General features: G+C 39.5%; 1 protein-coding gene across 4 annotated transcripts in view; it reads left to right on the top strand.

The window, feature by feature from the left end:
* Positions 1-27221, top strand: part of Ophn1 (oligophrenin 1) — a 396257-nt gene that overhangs the window by 303419 nt on the left and 65617 nt on the right. For all 4 annotated transcript variants that reach the window (XM_087599762.1, NM_001107848.2, NM_001434037.1 and 1 more), the window contains 1 exon segment: positions 10890-11049. In XM_087599762.1, the coding sequence (XP_087455888.1) occupies positions 10890-11049 (160 nt within the window).

Genomic DNA, 27221 nt, shown 5'->3' with positions numbered 1-27221 from the left:
GACTCCTAGCAGGCATCCCCAGTTGTTATAAGTTTTTGGTTGCAATAGCTGTTTCTTGCCCAGAAGATAGCATTTCACAGCCCTCTTTTCCTGTCTTCTGTCTTATATTCTTTCCATTCCCTCTTCCTCAAGAGTCTATGAGCCTTAGAGGGAATGGTATTGATATTTTGTTTAGGGATCAAGCCCTAACTGTCACTAATTTGCAGCAGTTCTTGTGGTCATAAATTTCTGCATTCACCCCTATTCCCTAGAAAGAGTGAGAGGCTTCTTTTAATTAAAGCTGAGAGTAGTATTTGTCCATGGATATAAACATATTTAGAAGGCAGCCTGATGCTATGTCGGTTTAGCTAAACATTAATTCTGATGCTGAAGTTGTAACCATTTGTTCTAGTCTTTCCAAATAAAACAGAACATGATGCAGTGAGATTAGTGAGACACAAAATATACATAACTCAAGGAACCTCTTTTGTGCTTTGGCACATAAATTGACCTCCCCCCCGCCCCCGTGTATCTATCATCGTTCTTCAAACCACTTTCTTTCATTTATCATTTTGAACATCATTCGTTACTTCTGCATATAAAAAGTCTTGTTACATTTTGCAGGCTGGCTCCAAACTTTTGTGCTCAAATGATTCTCTTACCCCAAGTCCCCCAATAGCTAGGACTACAGACCTAGGGCACTGTGATCAGCTCTTACCTTTCATAGTTAATACAGAAACTCACAACTGGTCAAAATGCAGAGAATACATTCCTATAGAGTGCCCACCCACATCTGTATTGCCACCTCCTCCTCAAGATGCAGTAACCATAGCAGAAAGATGATAAGGGTTGTGGAAGAACAGAGCAAGAAAATTTTGAAACATGGCAGGGCTGCCGCACTTAGGAAGTCACAGCAGTTCTGGCTAACTGCACATGATCAATCCAGCCAACATTCTAGCATGGAGAGACATGGAGGGACAAGGAGTTCATTAGTGACTCCCCTACTTTGGTGCTGTAGAAAGTTGATGGCTTCTAGGGGATGGAGAAATGGTTTTCTTTAAGGTTGTGGCTCCAGGTAGGACTAACCACCCCAATAGATGGCCCCACACCATAGAAGTATATGAACAACACAAATTGGAGTCAAATGGGTTATTAAATTTAAAAACAAAAAGAGGACATGAAGTTGTATGGGCACAGAGAATGTGGAGCAATCAGTGGGGTGTAATTTTAATCAAAATACATTGTATGAAATTCTTAAAGAATTTTAACTGAAGTGAAAGAAAACTGTGTGCATTAAAAATGGTTACACGTGGAAAAATGTATAGACCTTCAGTATAGCTCAATGATACCTAGTCTAATGTGGATGAGGCTCTAATGTCCATCCCTTGTGCCAAAAACAGTGCGTAGTAAGAGGAGAGAGATGACACTTGCAAAGAAATCTCCCCGGGTTTCATTAGAAGGACACAAAAGGCAAATATCCTAATGGGACAGCAGGAAGCTTCCTCAGAGCAGCAGAAGTAAACCCAGCTTAAACTTCTCCCATAGAAGCTTCTGTTTTCCAAGTGGAACTACAGAAGCAGGCAGTAAGATGCAGTGAAAAAGTGGTTACACTTGAATAACAATGAATCCAGGTTTGAATCACCTACCTTTCCAAATCCAAACCCTTGGTGCTTCAGCCCGGGCCTCAGAATAAAATACCCTTCTTTTTGCAGTTATGTACATTCAGTGAACTGCTCTGGTATCCAAACCTCATGTCCAGGTTCCTGTCGAGTAGGTAGTGGTTTAACCATTTGTGACCACTCAGTGGCAACATGGGGATTCTTTTCTATTTTAATAACGGAAGAAATTCTGTCACTAAAGAATAAAGGTTAATTGCAGAGGTATTTAAACTGTTGAAAAGGACTGATCAGCAGCCAGAAATATCAAAGGCCTGAATGCTAGCAGCTCATTACCATCTGAATGGCACCGGCCTTTGTTAAGGGCTTAAGAGACTTTGTTATAAAGATTGGTCTAAGAATTCTGTTCTCCTTAATTACCCACTTAGTGTCAAGAGCTTGCCTGTCACTGGGTCAGTCTCTCAGGGCCTTTGGCTTGGGTGGGTTTGGGGTATTCCTAGTTTGAGGGGGCAGCTGACCCGCGCTTATTCTAACCTCTACACCCACACGGCCAAACTGGCCAAAGGGCTGCATGCCTGTCACTTGCCTGCCTCTAGTAGTTTAAAAGAGCTTTGGTAGAGTTCAGGTCCTGTAAAAATAATTAACTAGTAACTCTTGTGTGCCAGGAACACAGTTGGAAGTTGTTTACCATCTAGTAGAAGAAGCAGATAATTAAACTGAAAGTGGCAACATAGTCTCCGTGCCAGTGGTGTCAGTGAAGTTGAGGACAGTGCTCAGCCCTGAACTCATATACACACAAGCAACACAAAACAGACTCAGCAGGTTGTAACGAAAAATGTATGCATATGTTAATACGTAACAAGAAATATCAAAGAAAAAGAGGAGAATTTAAGAGGGGATAAGCAGGGCATGGAAAGAAAGGGAAGAGGGGAGACCCCGTGAGAGAGAGACCCAACCGCCTGGTCAGGTGGGCACTCCTGACACTGCAGAGCGGAAGAGACCACCAACACTGCTCACCCCTGCCTACATCCCTGGCCCAAGAGGAAACTGTATAAGGCCTCTGGGCTCCCGCGGGGAAGGGCCCAGGAGCGGCAGGACCCCTGCCTGAGACACCACCGGAACCTGAAGGAAACAGACCGGATAAACAGTTCTCTGCACCCAAATCCCGTGGGAGGGAGAGCTAAACCTTCAGAGAGGCGGACAAGCCTGGGAAACCAGAAGAGACTGCTCTCTGCACACACATCTCGGACGCCAGAGGAAAAAGCCAAAGACCATCTGGAACCCTGGTGCACTGAAGCTCCCGGAAAGGGCGGCACAGGTCTTCCTGGTTGCTGCCGCTGCAGAGAGCCCGTGGGCAGCACCCCACGAGCGAACTTGAGCCTCGGGACCACAGGTAAAACCAAATTTTCTGCTGCAAGAAAGCTGCCTGGTGAACTCAAGACACAGGCCCACAGGAACAGCTGAAGACCTGTAGAGAGGAAAAACTACACGCCCGAAAGCAGAACACCCTGTCCGCATAACTGACTGAAAGACAGGAAAACAGGTCTACAGCACTCCTGACACACAGGCTTATAGGACAGTCTAGCCACTGTCAGAAATAGCAGAACAAAGTAACACTAGAGATAATCTGATGGCGAGAGGCAAGCACAGGAACCCAAGCAACAGAAACCAAGACTACATGGCACCATCGGAGCCCAATTCTCCCATCAAAACAAACATGGAATATCCAAACACACCAGAAAAGCAAGATCAGGTTTCAAAATCATTTTTGATCATGATGCTGGAGGACTTCAAGAAAGACGTGAAGAACTCCCTTAGAGAACAAGTAGAAGCCTACAGAGAGGAATCGCAAAAATGCCTGAAAGAATTCCAGGAAAACATAAATAAACAAGTAGAAGCCCATAGAGAGGAGACACAAAAATCCCTGAAAGAATTCCAGGAAAACATAAATAAACAAGTAGAAGCCCATAGAGAGGAGACACAAAAATCCCTGAAAGAATTCCAGGAAAACACAATCAAACAGTTGAAGGAATTAAAAATGGAAATAGAAGCAATCAAGAAAGAACAGATGGAAACAACCCTGGATATAGAAAACCAAAAGAAGAGACAAGGAGCTGTAGATACAAGCTTCACCAACAGAATACAAGAGATGGAAGAGAGAATCTCAGGAGCAGAAGATTCCATAGAAATCATTGACTCAACTGTCAAAGATAATGTAAAGCGGAAAAAGCTACTGGTCCAAAACATACAGGAAATCCAGGACTCAATGAGAAGATCAAACCTAAGGATAATAGGTATAGAAGAGAGTGAAGACTCCCAGCTCAAAGGACCAGTAAATATCTTCAACAAAATCATAGAAGAAATCTTCCCTAACCTAAAAAAAGAGATACCCATAGACATACAAGAAGCCTACAGAACTCCAAATAGATTGGACCAGAAAAGAAACACCTCCCGTCACATAATTGTCAAAACACCAAACGCACAAAATAAAGAAAGAATTTTAAAAGCAGTAAGGGAAAAAGGTCAAGTAACATATAAAGGCAGACCTATCAGAATCACACCAGACTTCTCGCCAGAAACTATGAAGGCCAGAAGATCCTGGACTGATGTCATACAGACCCTAAGAGAACACAAATGCCAGCCCAGGTTACTGTATCCTGCAAAACTCTCAATTAACATACATGGAGAAACCAAGATATTCCATGACAAAACCAAATTTACACAATATCTTTCTACAAATCCAGCACTACAAAGGATAATAAATGGTAAAGCCCAACATAAGGAGGCAAGCTATACCCTAGAAGAAGCAAGAAACTAATCGTCTTGGCAACAAAACAAAGAGAATGAAAGCACACAAACATAACCTCACATCCAAATATGAATATAACGGGAAGCAATAATCACTATTCCTTAATATCTCTCAATATCAATGGCAATAAACTCCCCAATAAAAAGACATAGATTAACAAACTGGATACGCAACGAGGACCCTGCATTCTGCTGCCTACAGGAAACACACCTCAGAGACAAAGACAGACACTACCTCAGAGTGAAAGGCTGGAAAACAACTTTCCAAGCAAATGGTCAGAAGAAGCAAGCTGGAGTAGCCATTCTAATATCAAATAAAATCAATTTCCAACTAAAAGTCATCAAAAAAGATAAGGAAGGACACTTCATATTCATCAAAGGAAAAATCCACCAAGATGAACTCTCAATCCTAAATATCTATGCCCCAAATACAAGGGCACCTACATACGTAAAAGAAACCTTACTAAAGCTCAAAACACACATTGCACCTCACACAATAATAGTGGGAGATTTCAACACCCCACTCTCATCAATGGACAGATCATGGAAACAGAAATTAAACAGTGATGTCGACAGACTAAGAGAAGTCATGAGCCAAATGGACTTAACGGATATTTATAGAACATTCTATCCTAAAGCAAAAGGATATACCTTCTTCTCAGCTCCTCATGGTACTTTCTCCAAAATTGACCATATAATTGGTCAAAAAACGGGCCTCAACAGGTACAGAAAGATAGAAATAATCCCATGCGTGCTATCGGACCACCACGGCCTAAAACTGGTCTTCAATAACAATAACAGAAGAATGCCCACATATACGTGGAAATTGAACAATGCTCTACTCAATGATAACTTGGTCAAGGAAGAAATAAAGAAATTAAAAACTTTTTAGAATTTAAGGAAAATGAAGGTACAACATACCCAAACTTATGGGACACAATGAAAGCTGTGCTAAGAGGAAAACTCATAGCGCTGAGTGCCTGCAGAAAGAAACAGGAAAGAGCATATGTCAGCAGCTTGACAGCACACCTAAAAGCTCTAGAACAAAAAGAAGCAAATACACCCAGGAGGAGTAGAAGGCAGGAAATAATCAAACTCAGAGCTGAAATCAACCAAGTAGAAACAAAAAGGACCATAGAAAGAATCAACAGAACCAAAAGTTGGTTCTTTGAGAAAATCAACAAGATAGATAAACCCTTAGCCAGACTAACGAGAGGACACAGAGAGTGCGTCCAAATTAACAAAATCAGAAATGAAAAGGGAGACATAACAACAGATTCAGAGGAAATTCAAAAAATCATCAGATCTTACTATAAAAACCTATATTCAACAAAACTTGAAAATCTTCAGGAAATGGACAATTTCCTAGACAGATACCAGGTATCGAAGTTAAATCAGGAACAGATAAACCAGTTAAACAACCCCATAACTCCTAAGGAAATAGAAGCAAGTCATTAAAGGTCTCCCAACCAAAAAGAGCCCAGGTCTAGACAGGTTTAGTGCAGAATTCTATCAAACCTTCATAGAAGACCTCATACCAATATTATCCAAACTATTCCACAAAATTGAAACAGATGGAGCCCTACCGAATTCCTTCTACGAGAATTACTCTTATACCTAAACCACACAAAGACACAACAAAGAAAGAGAACTTCAGACCAATTTCCCTTATGAATATCGACGCAAAAATACTCAATAAAATTCTGGCAAACCGAATTCAAGAGCACATCAAAACAATCATCTACCATGATCAAGTAGGCTTCATCCCAGGCATGCAGGGATGGTTTAATATACGGAAAACCATCAACGTGATCCATTATATAAACAAACTGAAAGAACAGAACCACATGATCATTTCATTAGATGCTGAGAAAGCATTTGACAAAATTCAACACCCCTTCATGATAAAAGTCCTGGAAAGAATAGGAATTCAAGGCCCATACCTAAACATAGTAAAAGCCATATACAGCAAACCAGTTGCTAACATTAAACTAAATGGAGAGAAACTTGAAGCAATCCCACTAAAATCAGGGACTAGACAAGGCTGCCCACTCTCTCCCTACTTATTCAATATAGTTCTTGAAGTTCTAGCCAGAGCAATCAGACAACAGAAGGAGATCAAGGGGATACAGATCGGAAAAGAAGAGGTCAAAATATCACTATTTGTAGATGACATGATAGTATATTTAAGTGATCCCAAAAGTTCCACCAGAGAACTACTAAAGCTGATAAACAACTTCAGCAAAGTGGCTGGGTATAAAATTAACTCAAATAAATCAGTTGCCTTCCTCTATACAAAAGTGAAACAAGCCGAGAAAGAAATTAGGGAAACGACACCCTTCATAATAGACCCAAATAATATAAAGTACCTCGGTGTGACTTTAACCAAGCAAGTAAAAGATCTGTACAATAAGAACTTCAAGACACTGAGGAAAGAAATTGAAGAAGACCTCAGAAGATGGAAAGATCTCCCATATTCATGGATTGGCAGGATTAATATAGTAAAAATGGCCATTTTACAAAAAGCAGTCTACAGATTCAATGCAATCCCCATCAAAATACCAATCCAATTCTTCAAAGAGTTAGACAGAACAATTTGCAAATTCATCTGGAATAACAAAAAACCCAGGATAGCTAAAGCTATCCTCAACAATAAAAGGACTTCAGGGGGAATCACTATCCCTGAACTCAAGCAGTATTACAGAGCAATAGTGATAAAAACTGCATGGTTTTGGTACAGAGACAGACAGATAGACCAATGGAATAGAATTGAAGACCCAGAAATGAACCCACACACCTATGGTCCCTTGATTTTTGACAAAGGAGCCAAAACCATCCAATGGAAAAAAGATAGCATTTTCAGCAAATGGTGCTGGTTCAACTGGAGGGCAACATGTAGAAGAATGCAGATCGATCCATGCTTATCACCCTGTACAAAGCTTAAGTCCAAGTGGATCAAGGACCTCCACATCAAACCAGACACACTCAAACTAATAGAAGAAAAACTAGGGCAGCATCTGGAACACATGGGCACTGGAAAAAATTTCCTGAACAAAACACCAATGGCTTATGCTCTAAGATCAAGAATCGACAAATGGGATCTCATAAAACTGCAAAGCTTCTGTAAGGCAAAGGACACTGTGGTTAGGACAAAACGGCAACCAACAGATTGGGAAAAGATCTTTACCAATCCTACAACAGATAGAGGCCTTATATCCAAAATATACAAAGAACTCAAGAAGTTAGACCGCAGGGAGACAAATAACCCTATTAAAAAATGGAGTTCAGAGCTAAACAAAGAATTCACAGCTGAGGAATGCTGAATGGCTGAGAAACACCTAAAGAAATGTTCAACATCTTTAGTCATAAGGGAAATGCAAATCAAAACAACCCTGAGATTTCACCTCACACCAGTGAGAATGGCTAAGATCAAAAACTCAGGTGACAGCAGATGCTGGCGAGGATGTGGAGAAAGAGGAACACTCCTCCATTGTTGGTGGGATTGCAGACTGGTAAAACCATTCTGGAAATCAGTCTGGAGGTTCCTCAGAAAATTGGACATTGAACTGCCTGAGGATCCAGCTATACCTCTCTTGGGCATATACCCAAAAGATGCCTCAACATATAAAAGAGACACGTGCTCCACTATGTTCATCGCAGCCTTATTTATAATAGCCAGAAAATGGAAAGAACCCAGATGCCCTTCAACAGAGGAATGGATACAGAAAATGTGGTACATCTACACAATGGAATATTACTCAGCTATCAAAAACAACGAGTTTATGAAATTCGTAGGCAAATGGTTGGAACTGGAAAATATCTTCCTGAGTGAGCTAACCCAATCACAGAAAGACATACATGGTATGCACTCATTGATAAGTGGCTATTAGCCCAAATGCTTGAATTACCCTAGATCCCTAGAACAAACGAAACTCAAGACGGATGATCAAAATGTGAATGCTTCACTCCTTCTTTAAATGAGGAAAAAGAATACCCTTGGCAGGGAAGGGAGAGGCAAAGATTAAAACAGAGACTGAAGGAACACCCATTCAGAGCCTGCCCCACATGTGGCCCATACATATACAGCCACCCAATTAGACAAGATGGATGAAGCAAAGAAGTGCAGACCGACAGGAGCCGGATGTAGATCGCTCCTGAGAGACACAGCCAGAATACAGCAAATACAGAGGCGAATGCCAGCAGCAAACCACTGAACTGAGAATAGGTCCCCTATTGAAGGAATCAGAGAAAGAACTGGAAGAGCTTGAAGGGGCTTGAGACCCCAAAAGTACAACAATGCCAAGCAACCAGAGCTTCCAGGGACTAAGTCACTACCTAAAGACTATACATGGACTGACCCTGGACTCTGACCCCATAGGTAGCAATGAATATCCTAGTAAGAGCACCAGTGGAAGGGGAAGCCCTGGGTCCTGCTAAGACTGAACCCCCAGTGAACTAGTCTATGGGGGGAGGGCGGCAATGGGGGGAGGGATGGGAGGGGAACACCCATAAGGAAGGGGAGGGGGGAGGGGGATGTTTGCCCGGAAACCGGGAAAGGGAATAACACTCGAAATGTATATAAGAAATACTCAAGTTAATATAAAAAAAAAAAAACAGAGACTGAAGGAACACCCATTCAGAGCCTGCCCCACATGTGGCCCATACATATACAGCCACCCAATTAGACAAGATGGATGAAGCAAAGAAGTGCAGACCGACAGGAGCCGGATGTAGATCTCTCCTGAGAGACACAGCCAGAATACAGCAAATACAGAGGCGAATGCCAGCAGCAAACCACTGAACTGAGAATAGGTCTCCCGTTGAAGGAACCAGAGAAAGAACTGGAAGAGCTTGAAGGGGCTCGAGACCCCAAAAGTACAACAATGTCAAGCAACCAGAGCTTCCAGGGACTAAGCCACTACCTAAAGACTATACATGGACTGACCCTGGACTCTGACCCCATAGGTAGCAATGAATATCCTAGTAAGAGCACCAGTGGAAGGGGAAGCCCTGGGTCCTGCTAAGACTGAACCCCCAGTGAACTAGACTATGGGGGGAGGGCGGCAATGGGGGGAGGGTTGGGAGGGGAACACCCATAAGGAAGGGGAGGGCGGAGGGGGATGTTTGCCCGGAAACCGGGAAAGGGAATAACACTTGAAATGTATATAAGAAATACTCAAGTTAATAAAAAAAAAAAAAGAAAGGGAAGAGGGAAATGGAATACTTGCGTTTTATTTGTTTTTTAAAAAATGGAAAATTGAAAAGGGATTTTTTAAGGATGAATGCAGGAGAAAGGGAGACCAAGAATCCTTTGTTTTCTTCTCACCCAGAAGGAAGGCTGTCTTCCAGAATGCTGCCTTTTCCTTTCTAAAATCATTATTCTTCATATTCAGGAAACAAAGGCATTTTTAAAAAGATGAGGACTGTGAACTGTGGCCACCTGTAAGGGGATAGATATCTGTCACCTTAAGTAAATCTCCAAGAACAATTAGACATTCTTTAGATATGGGCCTGGGGAGCACTCAAGGGAAAGGACAGGGATAACCTAAGAAGATAGGTGTGACGCTTGTCAAAGGTTAGCAACGCATATTGTGGTGACTCTTAGGAAGGTAAGACCATTGGGTAGTACCATGCTGGAGAAATTTCCCACCATTTATTTTCTACTACTCTAAGGTAGACACAATTTATACAGAAAGGGTGGAGTGAAAACTCCTTGTTGTACAGCTTGTGAGTGGCACTGTTGGGATCCAAACTGAAGTCAGCTGTAGAACCTGGGTTATACAGAGCTATTAGAAATAGCAGGCAAACAGCGTCGTCTTTAAAGACCCCTTGCCTTCTGCTATAAGTGATCGGGAGCCAGTGATGAGACTTTAAGCAGAGTGAATGGAGGAGATCTAATAATCAGATTGCAGGACCTCCTTCCTCCCTTGCTCAGCGATTGTGACTCCAGGAAGATACTTTTCCATCTTCTTTTGTTTTATAAGATGAAGAAGTGGAGATCAACCATAAGGTCCTTTTTGGCTCTTTGAGGTTTTTGTTTTTTTCTTAAACTGTGGGACTAGAATGGCCAGATTTCTCAATAGAATGACTAGTAGTCCCCCTTTTCACTGGTACTCTTTAGGAAATAAAAATAGGGTGCTAGGAAAGACCTCTGGGTACACTTAATCTCCTTTGCTGTTCCTTAGACCTAATGTTCCCCTTGCCTTGCATGTACCCAGGGCTTCCTCCTGTCTCCCGACACCCTTTACTACCTCCACATCTGTCTCCAAACTCCTTCAGGGGTTAGCCCAGTTCCCAGTCTCTCACTTTGGCTCCTATTCATATACAATGTGTTACTTGTTAGTTATTCCCATTTTCTTATTTTTTCCCTATATACTGTAGGTCTCTCCTTTCCTACCTTTGGGTGTCTCTTATCTCCCTTAGCACCTAGAATAGTCCAGGTTACAAGAAAAACAAATCACTTTCGTTTTCTTTTTCTTCTGGCAGTGTGTGTGAGCACAGCAAAGAGAATCTTATGACACCTTCCAATATGGGGGTAATCTTTGGGCCCACCCTGATGAGAGCTCAAGAGGACACTGTGGCTGCTATGATGAACATCAAATTCCAGAACATTGTGGTAGAAATCCTGATTGAACACTTTGGCAAGGTAATCATTCCCTATCCTGACTATCTCCCCCTGTCCTGTGTACCTGTGTTTTTCTATCTACCTGCTTTCTTCCCTCCTTTTCTCTCTCCCTTCTTTCTGTTCTTTAGATTTTTAAAGCAAAATATGCTATAAAAGGGTTTGGCTATCTTGGTGCTGTGTGTCATGTAGATCAGCCCAGTATTAGTCATCCTTCTGACTTAGCCTGCAGACTGTTGGGGTCACCGACACAATGGTGTCCATCTTATTATTTGGTTCAATTTGACAGTGACAAGAAATTTCACTGTGACACACTGACATTTTTGAAGATCTATAGATTGAAACTAGGGCTTGGTATATGCTAAGCAAATACTCCAGCATTGACCTATCCTCCAGCCCCCCTCTTCACTTTTAATTTTGAGGCAGAGTCTTACCAAGATGTCCAGATCACCCTTGACCTTACTCTGTAGCCCAGGCAAGCCTTGAAGTTATGATTCTCCCGCTTCAGCCTCCCAAGTATTACAAGTCTGCACCACTAAACTTGGCCACAGTGCAGTTTAACATTAAACTAAACACTTAGCATTTCATCTATTAATAGACTCATTACTTAATAAGAACCCTATTTGGACTGTGGCGGCTGATATAGTCTGAGCCTATCCACAGTTCAAGTCCAACTTTGGTCACTTGTTAGCTATATTAGGTATGATATAAGCACAAGTGATGAGATGCTACACATAAATATGAATATGAATATAAATATAAATATAAATATACTATGGCAGTAATATAAGAGTTGTTTATTTCTTAGTTGTAAAATAATCCAGCTAAGGTGACTTGATATAATTAGGCTTCCTTGTTCTTTCTTTCTTAATGCTCTGAGAAGCCCAATATCCTAATTTTCCATAATGGTCATTCATCATCTACATCCTAGCTGTTGAAAAGAAAGAAAGACAGAGAGAGTTTATAACACTTACCTTCCAGATTATGATCTGGGAGTTAGATGGAATTTTTATTACATTTCATTGTCTAAAATTCAACCTCACAATCATATTCACTGATAAGAAATGCAAGACAGTAGTCCTATTTATTCTTTTCTTTTTTCTTCCTTCCTTCCTTTCATGCATTCATTCTTTGTTGTTGTTTTAAACTATGGTCTTGCTATGTAGGCCAAAATGGTCAGCCCCCCAAGTACTGGTATAAAAGGCACATGACACTGTGCTAGTTCAGGGAGGTAAGTAAACACTTTACCAGCAGCACATTGTCAGCTATGATTTCAAATGGAATAGGAGAATGCATATGAGGAAATAACTATCATTCTCTGACATATTGCCTGTGTTACCTCAACAACCTTTCGTAACCTTTCTGGCTCTTGGCATTAGAAATTCAAAGAGGATTATAACCACCTATGTGTCACATGTTCAGTGTTATTCCTTTACGAATTGGCAGAACATAATAGATCTCAGAATACAATTAGAAGTGAGTTCCTGACTTCCATAGCACAGTAGGGTAATTATCACCCATAAGCTATGCTGAAAGAGAAGAATTTGTGAGTTTCTATCACAAAGAAACAATAAATATGTAAGGAGGTGGAAATACTATTCAATCCTTATGCACTATAAATATATATGCGTGTGTATGTGTATGTGTTTATTGAATTATATCACACACATATGTGTATGTGTGTGTGCTTATTGAATTATATCACTATACTACATATATGGGTAATTATTTTGTGTCCACTAAAATGTGTCAACAAGACATTCTGGCTAACAGTCAAAGTACTTAATTGTGTACTACTGCATCTTCGTTCATGATGTATAGTTGCAGTTTAGGGTCTATACATGGAGCCTTGTATTTACCAAGTTGTGAGGAAGTTGATACGACCTATATAAGTACTGTATTAATAAGGACTTTGTAGAGAGGCAGAGCCAGTATGTTACATATATAGGTGCTAGAGAGAAGACCTATTAGGGGAATTGAATAGCAGCACAGGCCACGTGTGAGCTAGAGACCCTGAGATTTAAGTAATATGACTCAGTCTATTTCCAGAGGCCTCAGTACCAGGGAGGCCAATAGTATAAGTCATCTTAGATAGGATACAGATTAAGGCACCCTGGTGTGGGTGATACCCTGGTGTAAAAGGAGTGGAGATATCAATGAGCCTAACAGTCCTGATGTGCAAAGCATCAGAAGAAAATTCTGGTTCAGAGATTAGTCTTCTGTATTTCCGTGCCCACATTAAGGAATAGATTTTCTCTATATGCTCTACTTCAACTCACATGTAATCCCTCCTGATAACACCTTCACTCTCATTCTCAATAATGTCTCTAGAAATTCCTTAATCCAATCTGTCTGATGCTTAAAATTTGTCACTATAGATTCTAAAGATGAGCAAAAAGAGAAATAGGGGAAACAAGTTCCTCAAGCATATATCCTATCATGAACAAAGGTCCAAGACCTGATAATGTTTTATTTGAATATGAAGTAAAAATAGGAGCAGTGGAGGTAGACAGGAATCAGCCTGAACAACGATTGACTGCCTAGTTGATGAGTTTAGAATGTCTGAAATGTTTTATCCTGCCACTATGAGGAAAAATTGTTTACCGAGTATGGAAGTGCTGTGGAGTCCGTGTTCTATAGGCTATAGTTTGCAGAACAACTCACACACATGATGCAGGGAGGGAAGGAGAGGCGGGGCAGTGCCATAATCTAAGAAGAAGAACTTATAATCTGAGTTAGGGTAGTGGGGAGAAGAGAGAGACAAAGGCATTAAGACTTAGTGATTATCCATCCATCCATCTATCTGTCTACACACCCTGCTGGTTTTGTTTAGACGTAGGAAATAGAAAACTCTATAAAGAGGAAGATGGGTTCAAAGAGATAAGAAGGGAAGTAGTAGGACTTAGATTCTGACTGAAAAGACTGTGTCTTTTCTGAATATTACAAAAACTAGATTTTCAGCAGGGAAGTGAAAATTTTATTTTTCTTAGGACGTTCTGGCTAATGCAGGAAAAATAGCTATAGTGGACAGAAATATAGGTAGGGACACTAATTATAGGCCATTTTATTCTTTAAGTAATATTTATTTATTTGTTATGTATTTATTTAGTTGTACACTATATCTTGTTCATGATTTTCCCCTCCTCCAATTCTCCCCAGATCTCCCACGACATGTAAACCAATCCAATTTCATGTTCTTTTTCTTTCTCTCTCTCTCTCTCTCTCTCTCTCTCTCTCTCTCTCTCTCTCTCTCTCTCTCTCTCTCTCTCAACAAGAACAAAATGAATTCAAATCAAACAAGAAACCAGTGAGACAAAAAGCTGGTAAACAAAAATTTTAAAATGCCTATAAAGAATGTATTCCATTTTGTGTTTGGGTAACTGGTCTGCTCTGGATTGTGGCTCATAAACCCAGTGACACTCCATTGGAGAAAGCTAATTTTCCCTTTCCCAGAAGGTATTCATTGCAAATAGCTTCCTGGTTGTGGACAAGACTTTCTGTCCACTTCCCCTTCTCAGTGCTCTGATTAAGTCCAAAGTCTCTTACTCTCTGCACATTGTCCAGCTGTGGCTCTCTGCTTAAAGCCCCATTTACTGCTTCTCCAATGTGAGTTAAATGAGGCACTATTCTGTGGGCTTAATGGTATTTCACCAGGGTCATTTTATGGGTATATTCCTTTAGCACAGAAAAATACCAGTAGGTTTTCCCTAAACATGACTTATCTATGTAGTCTCAGGTATTCAGTTGTTTAATATGGGCACCATCTCATGGACTGAGCCTTACATTCACTCAAAAAGTGGCTGGTTATTTCCACTCAAATGAAAACGTTGAGTATAAGCCTAACAATGCATTTATATGCTAAAACTACAGAATGATGACAAGAGAATTCACAGAAAATATAGGTATATTAAGAAACACACTATGTTCAATGAGTAGAATACTCAACATAATAATGATATTTCTTTCCAAAGTGATCTGTATCTTTATTTGATTGATAAGTTCAATCAGATATTTTTGTAGGTAATGACAAGCTTGTACTAAGTAGAGGAATATAAAAGGGACTATGAAAACTAGCACAATTTTGAAATTCATTATTAATATTAATGTTTATGCTATTCAAAACCTAAGACAATATACAACGAGCAGATGGACAGACACAGACCAGTGGAACCATATAAAGAATGTGCAAATAGTTCTACAATGTTTGGATAAATTATTTTTCACAAAGGTAAGAAAGTGGCAGGGGATATAGGTCTGTGGTCTAGCCTTGTCTTATGTAACGCTGGCCCCAAGTTAAATCTCCAAGTACTGCAAAACAATTTTTAAAGAGAGAGATTGTTGTTTTTAATACATTCTGTGAGAAATTGGATATACATTGGTAATAAAATGAACTTCAATTCTCATATCATGTACAAAAGACAACTCAAAATGTTTTGAGTAAAAGGAAGCAAAATTAAGAGCAAAAAAATGTGGAGTTCAAAAAAATGAAACCAAAAAAATTTGGTTTCATATGAAGTTTTGAAAACTACATAGGAGAAAGTCTTTAGGCCCTTGTTCTTTTTGAAGAAGTTTTGGATGTGATGCTTGAAATACAACTCAGAAATGAAAAATATCAATAGATTGGATTTTTGTCAACATTGCTAACAAGTTGCAAATGATCCATATCTAGAATATATAAAAGACTCTCAAATCTAATGCAAAGAATCAAACATTCTAATTATTTAACTAGGTAAAAGTCATGAACTATGTGTACAGATGGCAAGGAAGAGAATAAAAGTTGCTCAGGATAACTATTAGGGAAATTGAATTAGTATCCAAATGAGATATTATATACTTAACAGAACAGCTAAGTAAAAAATAGTGACAATCCAAAATGGCAATGAAGGTACACAGGAACTCAAATCATGTCATACATTTCAAATGGGACTATAACGTAGGACAGCCTGTCTGAAAAATGGATGCACAGATTCTTTTCTTTTCTTTTCTTTTCCTTTCTTTTCTTCTTTAATGGATTTTTTATTTACATTTTAAATGTCTTGCCCTTTCCCAGTTTCCCCTCCAGAAACCCACTATCCCCTGCTCCTCGTCCTGCTTCTATGAAGCTGCTCCCCAACCTACCCATTCCCTCCCACCTCCCTGCTCTGACATTCCCCTACACGGAGGCATCTAACCTTGACAGGACCAAGGGCCTCTCCTCCCATTGATACCTGACAAGGTCATCCTCTGCTACATATACAGCTGGAGGCATAGGTCCATCCCTGTGTACTCTTAGGATGGTGGTTTAGTTCCTGGGAGGGAGCTCAGGGCAGTCTGGTTGGTTGATATTGTTTTTCTTCTTATGGGGTTGCAAACCCCTTTAGCTCCTTCAGTCTTTTCTCTAACTCCTCTATTGGGGCCCCATTCGCATTCCAATGGTTGGCTGTGAGCATTCACCTCTGTATTGGTCAGGCCCTGGAGAGCTTCTCAGGAGAGAGCTATATCAATCTCCTGTCAGCATGGACTTCTTGGCATCTTCAATATTGTCTGGGTTTGTTGTCTGTATATGGTATGGATCCTCAGGTGGGACAGTCTCTAGATGGACTTTCCTTCAATCTCTGTTCCACACTTTATCTCCATATTTCCTCCTGTGTGTGTTTTTGTTCTCCCTTCTAAGAAGGACTCAAGCAGCCACACTTAGGTCTTCCTTCTTCTTGAACTTCATGTGGTTTGTGAATCGTATCTTGGGTATTCCAACATTTTGGGCTAATATCCACGTATCAGTGAGTGCATTCCATGTGTGTTCTTTTGTGATTTGGGTTACCTCACTCAGGATGATATTTTCTAGTTCCATCCATTTGCCTATGAATTTCATAAAGTCATTGTTTTTGATAGCTGAGTAATATTCCATTGTGTAAATGTACCACATTTTTCTGTATCCATTCCTCTGTTGAAGGGCATCTGGGTTCTTTCCAGCTTCTGGCTATTATAAATAAAGCTGCTATGAACATAGTGGAGCATGTGTCTTTGTTGTATGTTGGAGCATCTTTTGGGTATATTCCCAGGAGTGGTATAGCTGGTAGTACTATATCCAATTTTCTGAGGAACCTCCAGACTGATTTCTAGAGTGGTTATACCAGCTTGCAATCCCACCAACAATGGAGGAGTATTCCTCTTTCTCCACATCCTCGCCAGCATTTGCTGTCACCTGAGTTTTTTATCTTAGCCATTCTGACTGGCATGATGTGGAATCTCAGAGTTGTTTTGATTTGCATTTCTCTGGTGACTAAGGATGTTGAACATTTCTTTAGGTGCTTCTTGGCCACTTGGGATTCCTCAGTTGAGAATTCTGTGTGTAGCTCTCTATCACATTTTTAATAGGGTTATTTGATTCTCTGGAGTCTATCTTCTTGAGTACTTTGTATATATTGGATATTAGTCCTCTATCAGATGTAGGATTGATAAAGATATTTTCCCAATCTGTTGGTTGCCATTTTGTCCTAATGTGTCCTTTGCCTAACAGAAGGTTTGCAATTTTATGAGGTCCCATTTGGAAGTTCTTGATCTTAGAGCATTAGCCATTGGTGTTCTGTTAAAGGAATTTTCCCCTGTGCCCATGTGTTTGAGACTCTTACCCACTTTCTCTTCTATTAGTTTCGGTGTATCTGGTTTTATGTGGAGGTCTTTGATCTACTTCAACTCAAGCTTTGTTCAGGGCGATACGAATGGATTAATTTGCATTCTTCTATATGCTGACCAGCAGTTTGTTGAGAATGCTGTCTTTTCCCCCACTGGATGGTTTTGGCTCCTTTGTCAATGATCAAGTGACCATAGGTGTGTGGGTTCATTTCTGGGTCTTCCATTCTATCCCATTGAGCTACCTGCCTGTCTCTGTACCAATATCATACAGCTTTTAACAAAAAGAGGTCAAAGGGATACAGATCGGAAAAGAAGAAGTCAAAATATCACTCTTTGTAGATGATATGATAGTGTGCTTAAGTGACCCCAAAAGTTCCACCAGAGAACCCCTAAACCTGATAAACAACTTCAGCAAAGTGGCTGGATGTAAAATTAACTCAAATAAATCTTTGTCTACTTAATGGATAAACAGGCTGAGAAAAAAATTAGGGAATGACACCCTTTAGCCACAAATAATATAAAATACCTTGGTATGACTCTATCCAAACAAGTGAAAGATCTGTACAATAAGAACTTCAAGACACTGAGGAAAGAAATCGAAGAAGATCTCAGAAGATGGAAAGATCTCCCATGCTCATGGATTGGCAGGATTAATATAGTAAAAATGGCCATCTTGCCAAAAGCAATCTACAAATTCAATGTAAACCCCATCAAAATCCCAAGTCAATTCTTCACAGAGTTAAAAAGATCAATTTGCAAATTCATTTTGAATAACAAAAATCCCAGGATAGAGAAAACTATTCTCAACAATAAAAGAACTTCTGGGGGATGCACAGTTTCTTAATTAAAACAAAATTAACCAAGCACGGACTCTCTCTCTGTGGAACCCATATTTTACTTTCCTGAGCATTTGTCAGAGAGAAACAAAAGCTGTTTACATGAAACCTCCTCAGGGATTTTAATTTATACATCACATTGCTACTGTATATCAGGGATTTATTGGAGACATTTTCCACCTAAGTTCACATTAGGAGAATTGAAGGTATAGTCAGGTGACTTGTATAGGGTCACAAAATGAGCAACTGTGGGAACTCAGATTTAACATGAACTCAAGTGTACACTAGGCTATTTCAGAGTCTTTGCTGAGTTCTTGAAAATGAGTACTTGCATTAAGTGGTGGGAATAGTCATTAGAGATTAAAAATCCAAGGTTATAGTTTAGAATAGACTTGCCAAAGGACCATCCACATAGTGAATATTTGTGTTATAATGTATCTGTGGTGGTTTGAAGGATGGATGTCCCCCATAGGTTCAGAAATTTGAACATTTGGTCCCCAGTTGATAGCACCTTGGGGGAAAGTTCTTGAAGCTTTAGGAGGTGGAACCTCTTGCTAAAGGAAGGTCAGTTTTGAAAGTTAATAGCTTTGTCCCACTCACCTCTTTTGTAATTTGCTCTACTCTCTCTGTTTCCTGCTAGTGGATAGGAATATGGTCTTGCTGCTACATCCTCACCATTGTGAACCCTTCTTCTGGGACCATAGGCCTGAATAATCACTTTCTTCTTCGAGATGCCTTGGTCATGGCATTTTATCGCAGTAACAAAAGTCACCAATACAGTATCCCTATTTTGACGTTTGGTGGTCAAATGATAAAGAGTTGAGCTCCAGGCAGAAGGGAGCCATGGAAGTGCTTCAGTATGTCCTGGTTTACTATATTTCAAATGTTCTTATTCATTTGTGAGCAGATAGAAGAATGATGAAATGTTTAGTATTTTATCAGTCAAAACCCCAAATTTCTATAAAATTTATCTTTGTAAATTTTAAGGAAAAAAGGCCAACTTTAGTTTTATGAAAAAGATATTCTCATTGGTGAATGACTTAATCCCAATGGGTTTTATAAAAATGTGTTGTGCTATGTGTTCGCTCGAGATCCCAAACTACATATTGTAGCATTATATGAAAAACAATTATAAGTATTGGCTATCTGTTGTCCACAGGCTCCAGCAGGAGGTTATTTCTGCTTCCTGGTGCTCAGCAGCAGAGAGAAGTTGTCACACCTTACTATCTTATAAATATGTATAAAGTAATTGTAGTTTTGATCTTTCTGTGATGACCTTTAAAGATGTATACTGGCTATGTTTACAAAAAGCAACACGATATCTAAGAATCTTTTTCTGACTTATAAATTTACTTCATGGTAGACATCCTATTGGATATAGAAAATGAACTTCCTGTTCATTATATACTTATTAAATTGCCCTTTTTGGGAAAGAGAAAATTATGTATGAGATTGTTTCAGAAATTATGGACCATATGCAGGTGTAGCTACATAGAATAGTTGTGGGGATTAAACGAGATAATATATGTGAGAGCTGAGTCTGCTCTACAAGTACTGGGGATTATATGTTCCTGCCAAGTTGTTCAGCTAATGGGATATTACTTTTCAGTTGACATATATTATAATTTCAGTAATATTTTTCCACTTATGCTTGTCCTTTCATAGAAAGGGGCTTAAACACAATGGGCTTAAGTTTCTCTATCAGCCTCTCTTTTAAGGGTATCCATGGAGATAGTGTGTAAATAAAACGTAAATGTACTGTGAAGGCTGATGTTTAAAGAAGTCCATTCCTAGATGTGTCTTAATGTTAGTTTTTATAATAATTCAAATCATCTCTAAAGTTTTAAGTGGGAGAGCAGATAAGTAGTGAGGGAAAGGAAGTTCTCCCCTGACACCAATCCCTTAGAACAACACTATCAATTATTGTGAAGTTCTCACTCTCTTTAGCTCATGAAGTAGGGTGCATCAGGGTGCTGGGGCCTGATATACAGACATAATGTGGACTGACAGAGAGAAGTTGGATTTTGATTTCTGAACATTTTGTTTAGGGTTGCTGCTGGGAATTACAGGGAAAAAGGGAGGTCAGCTGTGAGGCAGTTCTTAGTGATTTAGTTCTGAGGACAGAATGTTATTTCACTTAAGGAGACGGAATAGGAGACGGATCCATTTGAATATCAGAATCAGAAAGTGACTTTAAAGATCTTCTGTCCCCAGGCACTTGAGTTCACATAAAGCTCTTTATAAACTGCCTTGCTCCAACTTTATCCCTATTTCTAGTTTTTGGCACCTCCTAGCCCACCCCTGCAGTTCTTCTTGGGGAGTTTATAAAGGCTCTCAGGTAGCTAGCCTTGAATCCCTGCCTGTCTATTATCCGGAGGTACTTTGACAATGCATTTTGTCAGCCACATTGCCAGGCACTCACACTTTCCTCCTTTGTTGCTCCTGATCCCACCATGTGAATGCTAGAAACCAGTTGGTCAGCTTCCTCAGACTTAAGATTTTTGTGCAATGATTCCGAAATTGGACTGGGTACAGTGAGGTACACTGTACTCTTCAGTCATCTAGTTCTCATTCTGACTCTGAAATGACAGATATTATTAATTTTCTAGATACAGATTAAGTGAGTGTGTTAAGTGGCAAAACTCAGACAACTTTGTTCTATCGGGTTAAAGCTTCATCCCAATGAATTGTACCTATTGATTCTTAGGAGAAATGCTAAGAAGAGCGTTCTAAGTCGTGCTTGTCTGTGCCTCACCAATACTGACTTAGGTATTGTTACTGTTGTTAAGTTCTCTCTGTACTGCTGATATCTATGTAGTACAATGCTTTCATTTTCTTTACCTGTATTTCTAGTACTGGGAATGTAACACAGGGCACCACACACACTAGGACTGCTGTAACACTGAGTTAAAGCTCTAGTCTGACATTTCCCATTTAGTGGGTAATTGCTTTCCAGTTGTGCACAATGTGGCTTCATAGTGTTAGTATAGTTTTCTGGGAAAGACCTTATTTTCAAGATAATTAGGAAATCTACTACTAATATATGCCACAGTGGGTTTTACCATCTCTAAAGATGAAGGTCATTGGGAACCATGGTTAAAGGAACAGGGATGCTGAATGACACAGCTCTTGTTGCAGATGATTGAGGGCAAATCCGTCTTGTAAACTGGCCAGAGAAAGCAGGATTGTTTTCAGTACAAAGTTTGTACAAACTCAAGTGTTGCCTATGTTCCCAAATGTCCAAATAGGAACTTCTCCAAGAAAAAAAATTGCATCGATGTTGTAGCAACATGATGGATTTGAGGAGGCAAACAAGAGTCTCTTTTGAAAAAACAACTTTGATTTATGTATTTTTCTGACACCCAATCTAGCAGCCCTGAGGACACAGACCACAGGGTCTGTTCCTTCTTTTTGAAAATTAGCTTCTATGAATCCAAGTCTGCCACCAGAGGGCAGCAACAGAGCAGAAAAATGTGTTTGTCACTCTTCTTTTTGAGTGAACACACACACACACACAATTACACATACAGATTATCTTTAAATGTAATTGGTAAATACAAATTATGTATTTTAACTTAAAACTTGTTTTTTAAACTTGTTTTTATACTTTAAAATATACCTATCTTCATCTATATACTCATTTATAGTATGTGGTGTGTGTGTGTGTGTGTGTGTGTGTGTGTGTGTGTGTGTGTGTGTGTTTCTGTGTCTGTGTCTGTGTGTGTGTGTGCATACATGTGTCTAACATAGGTATACAGAGTAGGTGAGAGAATCTAATTAAGCCAGGTCTGTGCTTCATTGTATTTAATTTTCGAAATGATAAGGTTAAGCTAAAAGTTATTAAAAATAACATTTTTATTAGCTTGTACGTGTTAGGACATTTTCAGAATCTAATATGTAGTTAGCTGAGAATTTGGCAAACATTTCCAGATGAATCTTCAGAAAAATATCTTTAAGTATGAATATTAAGATCAAAGTGTAACCTGAAGAAAAAAATATCCTTGAACAGAGAATTCTTAAGATTGAGAAATTTCAGATGTGTCCATTAGTCATCATGAATCTTTAAAAACAATTTTGAGATTTCAACCCTGGCTAAGCTGAAATCTTCACATGTTCTCTAGAAGTCTACCTCTCTTCGGCTTTGGAGCAAGGCTAGGACTTGTTGCGGGTGAATCAGCATGTCCAAACCTGATGAGGTGGCATGTGAAGTGCAGGGTGCATTTGGGAGTGACGTTTGCCCTCAGTGTGCAATGACCTGAAACGCTCATTATGAGTCACTCTGTCGATTCTGGTCACCCCGATAGTTCCCTTGAGTTTCAGCACAAGACGACAGTTCAGTCTCCTCCCCATTTCTTTTCTCTGTCTACCACTATATCCATTGCAGCAGTAAAAACAGTAGATAGCATTTAATGAGGACTTACTATATGCGAGATCTTTAATATTTAATATCCTATTGAGTCCTTCCTTCAACTCTGAGTCTTCTCCCATTTTACTAGTAGATAATGAGACATAGAAATGCTAAGTTTGTTGTGGGAGATTGAAATCAAGTATCTTTTTGTTCACACCTGGTTTTCATGTCCAGGTGGAAACATAAATAACAAAAATAAGATTTTAAAGGTATTATTTACTTACTTATTGTTGATGTTCAATGTTCTGGACACAAAACTCAGGGCCCTGCACTGTGAACTGCTAGGAAAGCATGCTACCACTGAGCTACATCATTAGCCCTTGAAGATCTAAAAAGATTTCCAAAATCATATAGACCACTTTTTTCTCAGTAGGCAAGGATTGTTTCATAGAATTTATCTCTGCTTCTGCCATTGCTTTGGAGTGCTCTGAAGTCTCAGGTCAAAGTCTAGACGATATAGTAAGACTGGGGTCAGTAGGCTAGAGGGCCAGATGGTCGACTCTGGCAGCCAGACTTGGAACAGACTGACTTTCTGCAGTCAGGCGATTGTGCCAATAGGAGTTTTAGAGGCTAGGGATCAGTAGAGAAGCACTGAGAGATTGTGTAGTTTATTTCTGTTCTCTTAGATTTTTGTGGTCGATGATTTTTGGGTCACTGCTACTTCTTTGGATTAAGACAAAGAAACCAGGAAGTATCCAGGTTACTTCTGTAGGGTTTTCAAATATATCTAGTAATGAGAATGTAATGCAAAGAATGGAACAGTAATGTTAGAACCAGATAGCACTGGGGTGCAGTCCTAATTGTATCCTTTGCTAGCTGGGTGGTCTTGAGCCAGTTTATCTCCTCGAGCCTTTTTCTGCCTTCTCTTTAAAAGGAGACTAATGATTAGCCCTACCTCAGAGTTAGGAGGATGCCATAGGATAAAGGTGTCAGGTACTTTGTATACAGCACATTGCCCATCTCCATGACTGTCCCACCAGTATTTTACAGTATGAACAGGAAGCAAACTTGATCTTAGTAGTGACGTTCTCCTATAATCCTTTTACTTTACTGTCTCTTAATTCATTGTAGTAGAATAAGCTTGTCTTAGAGGTTCTTAGACCCGTATTTATTTATTTCTCTTTCCTTATGGTAAAGAAGCTCTTAACTTCCACAGCCTCAATCACCCTTTATTAGTCCAAAAGAAGCACTCCATTTGATGTCTAACAATCCATTCTTAGTAGAAAACACACAATTATCAATTCCAGTCAGAAACATTCTTAGCAGGATCTTCCTGTATTCCCTTGGGGTTCTCATTCCAAGGCAACCAACCAGGGAAATGGATAGTCAGAACATGGATTACAGACCTAGTAAATACAGTCAATGGAAGGCAACAGCTATTTTCTACACTCGATGCTGTACTTTAAAGAAAAGGGCATCATATTGGGTCTTAGAACTCGGGCTCTGATCACAATTCTACCTTCTACTTGTTTTGGAGCTGTGGGTAAGTCACATCTGCCTTTTGGATATTAGTTTTCCTATAAGTTCAATGTATGAATAGGACTAGATAGCATTCTCCAATATTGTATCTAAAAAATCTTTAAGACTATGTGTTGCTGAGACAAAAGACAGTCTTAATGACAGCCCTTTTTAAAACTTGGCTCTTGTTTACAACAGACGTGACATTTTCAAAGTTCTGTACAATACTCCAAGCAAACTTGGTGACATACTTGATGTTTAAAGTGGTTTGTGCCAAATGCTAAGAGCTTATTATTTCTGACCCCATTGCCACCTTTGTTTTTAATGTAGTTCAAAATACAGTTTCTGCTAATACAAACAGACCCCAGAAAGCTCAATCTAGTTTCAGCCAGAGTCTAAATGGAGAACCAGTGGGAAGCTGGCATTCTTCAGGGCCAATTATTATGGCTTTGATTTATAGAAAGTCAAGGAAGGGTTTTCTTGTTGTCTTTTTCTTTTCTTTTCTTTCTGTTCTTTTTTCATTTTTATTTCTTTCTTACTTTTTTTCTGGTATAATCTGATCTAGGCAACCCAGAATCCCCATCTGGGGTGAGTCTTTGTAGTTGTTCAGCTCTGTGAAGATGGGCAAGAGTTGAGTTTGAGCTCTCCATCTTGGACAATTGGAAAATGACCTTCTTACACTATTAAATGTCCTTTTCACACCTAAATACAAAACAGAAAAAATTCTACAGTAAGAGAAATGTATCACCAAATGTAGGCAAGCCAATCATGAACCCTCATCTCAGTTAAGATAATTCAGTTTTGACTGTGCCTTAAAACCCAATTGTGATCGGCCAGATTGAATCCTCAGAACCTATTAGAAAGAAGAGGAATGTCCTGGAAATGGACATCTGCCTCCCACCTCAGACAAACGATTAATATCAGAGGGCAATAGAGTCTTGGATACTGATTTCTTTTAGACAAAGCCTTGAGCATTCAACTCCTGGCTATTTCACTCAGTGCTAATCATGTGTCCAAAAATTAGCACTAGTTTGGTCTCAGATTCTATTCTGACCCCTCTCTGAGATCAGCTTTCAATATCCACTTTCAGTGACCACAAGAACCCATGTTTTCTTACCTGGTTGCAGAGGGAATTCAGTCAGTCTTGTGGTTTCTTGGGTTTTGATGGGTATGTAAACAAATTTTACCCAAACCCTTTCTCATTCAAAGAATTACTTATTAAACCTTAAATGTTCCCTTCTTATATAGTAGAAAGAGTGTTATCCTTGAAGTCAAACACTTCTGAGTTCATAACACAGATTTGCTACTTATTATCAGGTGGCCTTGGAAAATAAATACACACTTTTTATTCCCAGCCAAGCCTTGGCCTCAAATTCCCTCTCCAGCCCTCTCTCTAAATTGGTCTAGTCTGTCTGTTATTTAAGAATGTCCACTTACTGTTCCAGTTCCATGAGACCCCAGAGTCCAGAGAAGGGAAAATGAGGACCAATGCCTTGTCAAATTTTAGTGGTAATTGTTTACCTCTCCATTTCCAACGATTCTCTACTCTTTAAATACCTTCAGAGGGGTGGATAGATAGATGAATTCGGTGCTGATGATATCGCAGTGGTTGATTAATCATGTGCTTCACACTCAAGTCTTCTTTGGAGAAAAAAAGAAATTGGAAAGAGTCACTAAATAAGGAAATATATGCAAGTACTTAGAACTGGGCCTAACACAGAAATGTGCTCTAAGAGTTTTCCATGAAAACTGACCCTGATCCATCACTTGACCTTGGGGAAAGTCTATATTATCAAAGCTGTACCATATAGTCACTTTTATGGTTAATATCTAGAACCGCCGTTCTATCTTTCCCTGTTATTGCCATCACCTTTTCTTTACAAGAATAGCAGAAAGTGTAAGAGAGCTATGGATCTGTATCTTCCATCACTGACCCAGTAGAAAAGCCTCATATCCTGTGAGTTTTGGGTTTGTTTCCTCTCCTTAAATGGTATAATGCCCTTTGTCAAAACTGGCTTAGATTTAAGTCCTTTCATGGATAGTCAAGAAATCAGTGGTGGGATTCAGCAGAGAATTCTGGGGTTCTTCTTCCTCTCCATTTCCCCCTTTCTAATGAAAATAAAAATAAAAATAAAAATAAAAATGGTTTCTCGTTAAACTTGGACTGCAACAGTAAATCAAGAGACTTGGTTCTAAATAATAAAAGAGAGAGCTCTTGCATTTTTCCTCTTTCATTACCCCTCTCTTAAGAGAAACTATGGAGTCTCCCTCCCAAAGTTTTCCTTTTCAATCTCCTAAGTCCATAGGTTATAGTTCTCTTGATATTCATTCCATAAATGAAAACTACATTCAGACTGTATAACAATCAAAATTCCACACAACAGGAATACTCCTATAAATAAAACAGTAGTCTTTGAAAGTGAGTCTTGTTTTCTGGACAAAAGCAGTATTTATCAAATGATAATAAACACTGAGGGAAAAAAACAAAGCCAGATAAAGCTTGATATTTATAAGATACTGAGAGAAGGCCTTTGACAGGGGAAAATTTAGACAGAGATCAAAATGAGGTAAGCATATGAACCATATTAGGGGGATGAGCAGTTCTATGATATGAATACTGAAAACGAATTACATGGGCCCCGAGGCGGAGGTGTGTTTGGTGTGTTGAACAGTAAAGATACTATAGTGGCTGCAGTAGAATGAGCAAAGTAACCATTTTGCTTTACTTCTCCTCTCAAAGACAGTAGAGTTATACATAGGCTACAGTTCATAAGACTTAAAAAACATGTGGGCCAGGCAGTGAATGACTAATTATAATACTATAGAGGCTGAGGCAAGAGGACTGCTATAAGTTCGAGGCCAGCCTGAGCTATACAAAG

Source organism: Rattus norvegicus, chromosome X (assembly GCF_021556685.1).
Source record: "Rattus norvegicus strain SHRSP/BbbUtx chromosome X, alternate assembly SHRSP_T2T, whole genome shotgun sequence".
Classification (NCBI taxonomy): domain Eukaryota; kingdom Metazoa; phylum Chordata; class Mammalia; order Rodentia; family Muridae; genus Rattus; species Rattus norvegicus.
The sequence above is the reverse complement of the archived record's forward strand: the minus strand, read 5'-3'. Positions and strand labels throughout refer to the sequence as shown.